The sequence below is a fragment of the Solanum pennellii genome, chromosome 6 (assembly GCF_001406875.1).
Source record: "Solanum pennellii chromosome 6, SPENNV200".
NCBI classification, from domain to species: Eukaryota; Viridiplantae; Streptophyta; class Magnoliopsida; order Solanales; family Solanaceae; genus Solanum; species Solanum pennellii.
Genome location: NC_028642.1, coordinates 23,659,525 through 23,670,370, shown reverse-complemented (window position 1 = coordinate 23,670,370; position 10,846 = coordinate 23,659,525). Strand labels below are relative to the sequence as shown.

The 10,846-nt window shown below is 33.9% G+C and overlaps 1 protein-coding gene across 4 annotated transcripts; it reads right to left on the bottom strand.

The window, feature by feature from the left end:
* Nucleotides 1–5,149: 5,149 nt before the first annotated feature.
* Nucleotides 5,150–9,068, bottom strand: LOC107021482. Of its 4 annotated transcripts, none has more exons than XM_015222155.2 (5): nt 8,855–9,068; nt 7,016–8,767; nt 6,054–6,255; nt 5,782–5,972; nt 5,150–5,710 (listed from the first exon to the last, which is right to left on the bottom strand). In XM_015222155.2, exons 2-5 carry the CDS (start codon nt 8,718–8,720, stop codon nt 5,631–5,633), a joined length of 2,178 nt encoding a protein of 725 aa, XP_015077641.1. In that variant the 5' UTR covers nt 8,721–8,767; nt 8,855–9,068; the 3' UTR covers nt 5,150–5,630. The 4 variants fall into 4 exon arrangements, with proteins under 4 accessions (XP_015077641.1, XP_015077642.1, XP_015077640.1 ...); XM_015222156.2 differs by having other exon boundaries at nt 7,016–8,764; XM_015222154.2 differs by having other exon boundaries at nt 7,016–9,068.
* Between the last annotated feature and the right edge of the window lie 1,778 nt (nt 9,069–10,846).

The following is a 10,846-nucleotide window of genomic DNA, read 5'->3' as shown; positions in this document are numbered from 1 at the left end:
TCTTCCTTCAGCATCTTCTCTCCTCACTACGATGCCACCTACAGACTGTTACAGACTTGACTTTCATGTGATAGATTAAGGGAGAACATTTGGTTTTTTACACTCATGCAACTAAACTAAGAATATGGTACTAAGAGCCTAGGTATGTCACTAAAGAGAATCAAGTCACAACGTAATTTTGGGGGAGTAACTTTTGGAGGGGTGTCGTACACATGTTTATTCTCTTGCGGACCAGGAGTGATATTCAATTTAGAATTGTACCTTAAGGAGAATTTTTACTTGAAGATTTACTCAAATTTGAAGAGCTTTATGAAATACAATTTAAACTCGTGTTTCAAGGACAATTTCAACTTGAAGATTTGACTCAAGCTTGGAGAGCTTTGTGACATACATTTTATGCCCGTGTTTTGAGAAAAAATTCAATTTGAAGATTTAGCTCAAATTTGAAGATCTTGGTGACATTTAGTTCAAACTCGTATTTCAAGGAGCATCTCAACTTAAAGACTTAGATCAAATTAGAAGATCTTTGTGACATACAATGTAAGCTTCTGTTTCAAGAATTATTTCAACTTCAAGATTTAACTCAAATGTAAAGAGTTTTGTGACATACAATTTAAACTCATTTTTCAAGGAGTGTTTCATCTTGAAGGTTTATCTTGAATTTAAAGAGATCTTTTATATGAAAGTTCAACTGAGATTTTGAACAACTTTCCAACTTAGAGACTTTGCTCGAATCGAAAGAATCTTGTGATGTATAGTTTATGCTCGTGCATCTAGGAGCATTTCATCTTAAATATTCATCTTGAATTTAAAGTGCTTTATGATATGAAGGCCTAAATCAAATTTGAAGAGATTCAAACTTAGAGATGTAGCTCAAATTTGAAGAGCTTTCAAGCTTAGAGGTTTAACTCAAATTTGAAAAGCTTTTTGATATGCAGTTGTAGGCTCGTGCATGTGGGAGCACTATAATTTTCAGTTTCAAGACATGCGATGAGGATCATTATAACTTGCAGTCTACGCTCATGCAATGAGGAGCATTATTACTTGAAGTTTAACTTTGTGTCAAGGAGCATTGTAACTTGTAGTTTAAATTCATGTAATAAAGTGTTATAACTTGTAGTTTAAGATCATGCTATAAGGAGCATCAAGATATACATTGACTCTTCAAAGTCTTCTTCAGCTGCAAACTTCCCCCCCCCCCACATTGGAGTTCTTCAAGATCTTCACCTTCGCAAGACCCATAGACAAAAGATCGTCAATATCTTCTTATAGTCATGCTTAATTCCATGTCATATGTCGTAGTTGCTAACTCTTCAAATGTATTGGGATTTAATACTTGTGATATATAGTTAAGGACCCATTTCATGTCTTGAATGCACATTCCAATCCTAGAAATTTTATTAAGGTGGTCTTTGCAGCTCAGACTCAAACTTCTCTAACAATTGATAAAGTGAATAACTTATTCATTTTCACCTTGACGAGCCTTTGTAAGTTCAATCATACGAACGACACGTCTTGTTCTATAGAAATTATTAAGGAACTCTTGCTTTAGTTTCTCCAAACAATTAGAACTAGGTTCGAGATTTGTGTACAAATCAAAGGCATTTTCTTTGAAAGATTGAAAAGACTCTTTAATGAGATAATCACCATACGTCGAAGCATCATTTCAAGGCATGATAATATTTTCTATATATTTTTTAGCATTTCCTTTGCCATCAAATTATATAAGCTTAATAGGTTCATAACACTAAGGCATTTTCAAGTTATTAGTCCTTTGTGTATATGGTTTTGAATATGTGGGAGAAAATTTAGATGAAGACTTAGATTTGTCTTTGGTTGCCTTTATGATAAATTTCTTCAATTGATTAATGGGAATCAAACCTTTAGCGGAGAAATGAATCTCTTTGATCTTTGTTTACTTTATGCAATACTCTCCTTCGTTTTGAATTTTAGAAAGATTCATATGTGTATGACTCGATATTTTCTCAATCATGTTATCCATCTTTTTTGTTATCTTGGAAAGTTTAGCATATTTTTTTATGTGCACACTTTGTCAAGCCTTCAATTGCTCTCGCCAATCTTGATAGTTGTTCTTTTATAGTGGAAGAAATTTTGATATTATTTTATAGTTAAAAAGTTCATATGAGAGGTAGAGATTACCCCACTGACGTGCCAGAATTTGTAGACACTACAATTCGTGTCGAGAAAACAAAAATATCTTAATAATCGTGTTTATTACTTCAAAATGTGAGTGTTACAATCTCTATGATTCCTATGAATTCGCCTTTCAAATATAGATTCTAGGGCTCTTGAGCTTGATCTTGGGTTCAAGGGTTTTAATTGCTTGTTCTTTTATCTTTAATGAACTTTAACTTTAAGTTTATCTTGATCTTAACTTTTACTTGAATTCAAGAGCATCCAGCTTATTCTTGAATCCAATGGTCTAGATCTTGATCTTTCTTGAACTTGAATGCTTGAACTCTTAAACTTGTAGCTTACAAAGAAATTTATGGTGTTTGTACCCAAATATAAAGAGTTTTGTCACATATAGTATAAAGTGGTGTATCAAGAATCATTTCATCTTGAAGGTTTATCTTGAATTTAAAGAACTTTTTGATATGAAGGTTCAAATCAAATTTTGAACAGCTTTCCAACTTAGTGAACTAATTGGAATTAGAAGAGTCTTGTGATATATAGTTTATGCTCGCGCATCTAGGAGCCTTTCTACTTGAATATTCATCTTGAATTTAAAGTGATTTATGATATGAAGTCCTAAATAAAATTTGAAGAGCTTTCCAACTTAGAGATGTAGCTCAGATTTGAAAATCTTTCAAACTTATAGATTTAACTCAAATTTGAAGATCTTTCTAGCTTGCAGTTTTAGGCTCGTGCAGCTGGGAGCATTATTATTTCCAGTTTAGGCTCATGCAATGAGGAGAATTATAAAGTGACGTCTAGTCTCATGCAAATAATGAGCATTATAACTTGAAGTTTAATCTTAAAAGGAGCATTATAACTTGTAGTTTAAATTCATGTGATAAAGAGTGTTGTAACTTGCAGTTTAAGCTCATGTTATAAGGAGCGTCAAGATATACATTTACTCTTCAAAGTCACCTTCAGGTGAAAACCTGCACCTATTTTAGAGGAGTTCTAGATTTTCACCTTCGTAAGACCCATAAACAGAAGATCGTTGATCTTCTCTTATAGTCATGCTTAATTCCATGTCATATGCACAAGTTGTTAACTTAAATATATTGGGATTTAATCATTGCAATATATAGTGAATACCCCACTTTATGTCTTGCATGCACATTTCAATGATAGAAGTTTTGTTAAGGCAATCTTTGCAGTTCAAACTCAAACTTACCTAGCAATTGATAAAGTAAATAACTTGCTCATCTTTAGCTTGACAAGTCTTTGTAAGTTCAAGCATACTAATGATACGTCTTGTGCTACAGAAATGATTAAGGAACTCTTGCTCTAACTTCTCCCGAAAATCTATAGAACTAGGTTCAAGATCGATGTACTAATCAAAGGCATTTTCTTTAAGAGATTGAATGAACTCTTTAATGAGATATTCACCATACATCACATCATCATTTCAAGTCTTCAAGTGTGATATTTACTAGTTAGGATTTCCTTTTTCATTAAATTATTGAAGCTTATGAGATTGATAGACCTCGGGCATTTTTAAGTTATTAGCCCTTTGTGTATATGGCTTTGAATATATGGTAGAAAATTTGGACGAAGACTTCGTTTTATCTTCGATTTCCTCTATGATAAGTTCCTTCAATTGATCAAGGAGAATCAACCTTTAGCGGAGAGATGAATCTCTTTGATTTTCGTTTCCTTTAGCAAGACTCTCTATCGTTTTGAATTTTAGGAAGCTTCATACGTGTTTGACTCGATATTTTCTCAATCATATTATCCATCTTATTTGTTAGCTTTGGAAAAGTTAGCATCTTTTTTCATATGCGCACTTTGTCAAGCCTTCAATTGCTTTCATCAATCTTGGAAGTTGTTCTTCTATAGTGGAAGACATTTTGATATAATTTGATACTTGAAAAGTTGAGATGAGAGGTACATAATATCCCACTGATATGCCAGGATTTATAAACAACAAAATTCGTGTCGAGAATCAATAATCAAGAATTGAAAAGTATCACAACAATCGTCTTTATTATTTCAAGTGTGAGTTTTACAATCTCTATGATTCCTCTGAATTCGCTTTTTCAAATATAGATTCAATGACTCTTGAGTTTGATCTTGAATTTATCTTGAACTTGATCTTGAATTCAAAGGTTTTAAAGCTTGTTCTTGAACCTTTGATGAACTTGAACTTAAACTTTATCTTGATCTTAACTTTTACTTGAACTCAAGGGCTTCGAGTTCGTTCTTAAATCTGATGGTTTTGATCTTGATCGTTCTTGAACTTGAATGTTTGAATTCTTAAATTTGTAGATTATAGAGAAATTTATGTTGTTTGTACCACCGACTTTCTCTAGCTTTTTGTTTAGAATTTTTGGTTACTTTCCTGAATTATGAGGACCCCTATTTATAATTTTAAGCGAGTTGTGATTGGAATATGATTCCCTTCGACCAATCAGATCTAAGTGACATGACATATGGGTTTTATGGAGTAGGTTTGTCATCTTGACACTTGGCATGATCCTATTGGCTTCTTTGTTTGATTTGGCATGCCACATCATTTGTACGTAGCACCAAACTAGGGCTCTAAGAGGAGATGATATTGGACTTAGCAAATCGGGCTCATCTATTGTAGTCCAAATCAAGTGATTTAGACTTTAATTATGTCCATATTTATTGGACTTGAATTAACCCAATTATATTTTAATTCATAATATTTATTTGGACTAATATACATTGAATTTAATATAATTCAAATCGTTTCTATAAAGTTATATTTAATAAATTTTAAATGATAACAATGATGAACACTGACCTAGCTTCATTTTACTATCGAAATACAAACATATTAACTTCCCATCAATGTGGTTACTTATAAGACAACGCAAATACTAATACTTTACATGTTTGAAATCCCCTTGAAATAAAAGATTTGTGGTTACTTATAAGACAACGCAAATACTAATACTTTACATGTTTGAAATCCCCTTGAAATAAAAGATTACCGGTCGAATAACCACTAGTGACGTTCCTCACCAAATTTTCTGTGGAGTTCAACTTCAACCTCGTTTTCTATACTTGACAACGACTACTTTATATCTCATTTAAGAGGTGTAATTTGGACATATCAAGCAGCCCCACTGTATATAAATTCGATTACCACAATTTTGCTGATCCCTCTCTTTTTTTAACAAGTTCAGCAAACATTGGGCAAAGCTCAGGGAAAGAAAGGATGATAAAAACTAATGTATGTGTCATATGTTACATGAGATTGATGTCGGGGAGTAAGGGAAAGTCATGAAGAAACCAAGTTTGTGTAGAGGAATAGCATATGGAAGCAGAGCATCGGCAGAAAATCCTCAATATTGCTCACTGCAATGTGTTACGGCTTAAAACTAAACTCCAGGTAGCCTCCATGTGGGACTCAGCGTAATCTTCCCATTTCTTTCCAACAGAACAAAAAAACCTTCTATAGCAAAAGTTTACTCGTTTACAGTGTTCTCCTCTCCAATCTCTTCTTCACTATCTTTTGGTCCACCAAAAATTTCAAAATCATCAAAACCTGCGGCAAGTATTGATGGTCATCAAAAATTGCAGTTAACAACGATTTTCTAAATGAGAAACATAAGTTACCTGTGCCTAAGGCTTCAATATCATCAATTAATGGACCTAAGGGAGCTATGCTTCCCAAAGGAGGGTCAACGGCCATCCAGTCTGAACTTTCCAAGTCCTCCGACATTTGTTCCCTCCTGGAAACCCAATTATGGACAAGTTCCATTTTTTCATAGGAAATGGAGTCCATACAATCCGGCTCCTGGTTCTTCCTAGTGCCATAAGCAATAAATTAGACATACTCTTTGACATCTCAAGAAAAGAACAATATGTCAATTTCTCCCTTTATTTACCTTTGCCTCAGCCACAGGTTGTACTGAACAAAAGCAAGATCATTAAGTCTTTGATGTTCAATGCAATTTGTTGTTTCATGCATCTCTTCTATAGGAATTCGACCTGGCTTAGACCTAATCAAACTTGATGTTTGACTGAGAATACGGATGGCCAAGCGAGCCAAATTTGGGCACCCTCCACCATATGTTGACCACCACTCAGCTGCAAGAATTACAACATAATGACTTCAGTCACTTTTCTGAAATAGACAAAGATACAGTATCTAGGAGCATGATGCTACATTAGAAATTGTTAATTTTCTTTGCTGAAATCTAATAATTTCTTGAACTAAAGAATATTTCATACTTGGACTAACAAGAATTTTTCTCCACAATTTTTGAAGTCAAATCTCAAGCAAACAGAATGGCAAAATCAATGGGAGAGAAACTAGCAAAATCAATAAGAGAGAAACTAGTAACGACTCACGCGGCTTCAAACCTTGACCTGTATCCTATCCAAGCAAATCCAAACTTGTATAGATGGTCTCTTGCAACTAGAAGGAAACACTATGCAATAGTGCTTGATTCGAACTAGCTTGTGGCCATTAAAAGAAAATATTTCTCTCATAAAAGGATCTTGAGTAGAAAATAAGTATCCATCCCATTACTACCATGCATATACAAATAAAAGCCTGTCAAAATAAGCTGACCGAACTAGAAAGGAATGGGAAGTAAACAAGAGATAGAAGTGAAAATATGTAAATTCATTTTAAATGTACTGATTTCTTACAGTGATAGTCACCATTAGACTATAAAAGAGAGGTTAGGTTGAAGAGGGATGGAGATATTGTTCATTAGGCACACTATCAGCAAGGAAATCCCAGAATGGAAGGTAACTTAACTGAATTACTAATTGTCTGAAGATTTCAAACCACACAAAGAGATGGTGTATATAGGCATTCATTTCATGAAATGGCACTAACCAGGAAAAAGAGTGTCTCTGGCTCTTACTGCCATTTTCCTCCCAAAATCTCCAGCACTGTTGAGGTAAGAAGTAGTTTCTTTCACAATTTTGTCTTGGATTTTAGGATCAGGAACCAATTTCTCTATACAATCATATACAAGTGATCTGATATGGAGGTGCACGTCCTCCTCAGTAGTATAGAAAAACTTGGGATTGAGGTAAAACCCTGCAGCATGAAGAGGATGACGCTGAAGTGATTCCCACCTGTGATCAATAATATTCCAATAAACTGAGTAATCCTTCTTATTGACAAGCTCTTTCTTAATTGTTTCTTTTGCTCGATAGACCCCTGCATAAACGTACGGCATCGCAGGCCTCTCCTCACTACTGACCATCCTTAAAAGCCTCAAGATGGGATCTGTCAAGCGGCAAATCAAGCTGCAAGTAGACCAAAAGGACTGATTACTAATATAATCTAGCAGGGCAAACCCCTCTGGTTTCTTTGAATATGGGCTCTCCGCCCACTCCACTGAAGTAACCATTGATTGCAAATTGTGTTTGATATTTTGCATTCTTTTTAGAGTCAAAAAGTCAGTTGCAGAGCGTGTAACTCCCAAATCAACTAAGTCAACTCCCAAGGTAAACTTTCTCATCATACTCAAGAGAATGTTATTATTGTAGATGAATCTTGATATTGACTTGGCTTGTTCCATTATTGTATCGATCCACTCAAGTTTTTTAAAGTCCTCGAGCATCAAGTCAATGGAGTGAGCAGCACAAGGCGTCCAAAAGAGTGTAGGGTAAGCATCAGTGAGCCTTTTCCCAGCAATAACGTATCGCTCCTCATTACTAGTTACTACTTGCAACACATTTCTCACACCAATTTCGTCCACTACTTCCTTAAGCAACTCATAGAGATAATCCGTGGAATTAATTAGGGTAGATGCATCGACAGACCTCAAAAACATTGTCCCTTGGGGGCAATAGACCAAAAAGTTAAGCAGTGTTTTACCCTTTCCCGTAATCAACTCATCAATCAAAACAGAACAACCAGTCCTTGCCCAGGTGCTTGAACATTGATCAATATCAGTCCTCACTTCTTGAACTGAAGATTTTAGAACCCAGCTTCTTAGGTCATGGTAAGAAGGGGCAGAAACTGGTGGTCCTTGGGAAGCGATCACATCAATCATTGGTTGGAAATAAACAGAATTTACAGCATCAAGAGGCACCCTAGCATCTAAAAGGAATCTGGCTACTGCCATATGCACTTGATTGTTCACTCTTTTGGACTGGTTAATAATTGGTAGATTATTTGAGGAAGATGCCCCTTTTCTAATCCTACTTTTTTTCTTCCTATTATTAGGACCTTGGTCTCTATTCAAAAATAAACTAGAGGTATGTTCAATAGCTTGCGGCATTGGAAGCAAGTCAACTTGGGTATTGAGGCCACATGTATCAGTAAATTCAGCAGCAATGTCACTAGTACCAATGGCATTATAAGTTGTTATTTCTTCAGCAAGTTTTTGTTTTTTTCTCTTCTTCATTACAACACCATTTAAACTATCTTGCATTAGAAGGCGAACGTCAGGCTGAACTCTCAAACAAGTAGATGCATTACCTTTTTGACCTGCAAGATGTTCCTTAATCCTATGAATTCCACCCCCCTTAAATATTTTGCCACAATATATACACTTCAACTGTACCCTATCCCCATTCTTAAACATTTCACAATGCTTCCATGCTGGGTCATGCTTTTGTGAAGTAACTGCTACTGGTTCCAAATTAGAACCCATCAATCTACCGCCACAATATTTTATTTTATTATAATAATAACAAAGCTGAATAATTTAAAACTTACTTGTTCGTCCACGGTCGAGTAGCCGAGTTAGGGTTTGAACATTGGGTTTTTATTTTATACACAAACAGAGAGTCGAAACATAAGATCGGGTTGACCCGATTATTTCACTACCAACAATTCTCATCAACCGGATTTTCCCTCTCCCATCCCGGTGCGTTGTTTCTATACTTCAACCGGCCACCCCACCCTCTAAATTCTTTTTTAATTTCACATCATATCGTGCCTTATGTTTTGATTAAAATTGAAATATTTAAATATATATACAAATTTAAATAATTAAGATATTATTTCTAGATTTCGATATTAAATAATTAAGACAGCTTGTCTTTTAGCATCTTAATATATAGAATTTACCATTATATAACCATAATGAATATGTAATTCAAATAAAATTATAGTTGGGTGTTTTTATTGATAAAATATTTTTAAAAAAATAATTTAAACAAAATAAAAAACTTTATTTGATAAAATTTTATTATAAAAAATAAATAATCTCAGTTTAAAGAAATACTTAACCTAAATTAATAATATATTTGGGCATGTTTACAAGACCCCTTGTTATAATTTAGTGTTAGATTATTAATATTATCGAAACGTCCTTGGCACAAATTCACACCATATTCTCTTAGAAAAAAGAAGAAAATATATAGCTAAGCTTTTTTAGAGCAAGCAAGAGTTTGAACTAGTAAAAGTGACAACAGATATTGATAATCCTAATTTAGCAAAGATGAATATAAGAAAAACATAATACTAAACGTGATGGGACACATTTCTTTGGCCTATATTTATATTTATTTTTTTTTGTTATAAAATAAAGCTCATAAGACTATAATTATAAAGAAAAGAAGACGAGATAAATAGATAGAAGAACAGGATTTTTCTTCTTATTCAAGTATATATTACAATAGTGAATGATATCTCTATTTGTAAGTAGAGGAATCAATCGAAAGGTCACCATGTTTAATGTCACATTAGTAGATACATTTCTATCCCAAAAAGGTACATATCACCTTGGGAATACATATCCATGATAAGTTTATGATAAACTTAATGGACAATCCACTTAATTCAATTTATTTATAACACTCCCCCTTGGATGTTCATAGATAATGTGCCTCGTTAAAACCTTACTAGGAAAAACCCTGTGGGAAAAAAAATTCTAGTGAAGAAAAAAGAGTACACATATGTTTTGATACGCACTATGTGTTGCCTCATTAAAAACCTTGCCACAAAAATCCAGTGGGAGAAAACCTCTATCAAGGGAAAAAGAGTGCAACGCGTAATATACTCCCCCTAATTAAAACATCACTTAATTTCTTGTGATGATGTCTCCAATTTTCGTACATTGTGGTTGATATATTCTTTTTTAAAGAAAAATCACACATTTTCTGAATATGGTGTGTCGTTTATCTCAACCAGACGCACTTTCCACTTGCTTCATGATGGGTTTTTATTTCTGCGTAGCAACATTTGCTTTATTGATCGCCAGGATATTATTGTGCCTCCGCATGAAAACAAATAGCGTGTTTGAGATCGTGTTTTATGCGGATCAGATAAATATTCTGCACTGCATAAAGAATCAATTTTATCTTGGATTACTCGGAATAGAATAAACCCATAACTATGGTCCTTCGAGAATATTCAATCATGTGCTCAACACCATTTCAATGTCCTTTTATCGGGGAGAAACTGAATCTTGCCAGTAAATTTACTGCAAAACAAATATCTGGTCAAATATTATTAGTAAGATTCACTAGTGCCCTGATTGCACTAAGATATAGAGTTTCATCACCAAGAAACTCTTCATCCTTCTTTTGAGATCGAACTGAATCATCATTTATGTCAAGTGATCTCATAATCATTGGGGTACTCAATGAATGCGATTTAACCATATAAAAATGCATCAAAACATATTTGTGTATGTGCACTGATAGACAAATATTTCATTTGTCAAATTATCAATGTTTTTATGTTTTAAACTATTCTATTGTT

Excerpts from the sequence above, each read along its gene's own strand:
- LOC107021482 (XM_015222154.2), bottom strand. The coding sequence starts at position 8,789 with ATGGGTTCTAATTTGGAACCAGTAGCAGTTACTTCACAAAAGCATGAC. Across the intron at positions 6,256-7,015 it reads CAGAGACACTCTTTTTCCTG|CTGAGTGGTGGTCAACATAT; the intron begins GTTAGTGCCATT and ends TAATTCTTGCAG. Across the intron at positions 5,711-5,781 it reads TATTGAAGCCTTAGGCACAG|GTTTTGATGATTTTGAAATT; the intron begins GTAACTTATGTT and ends TACTTGCCGCAG.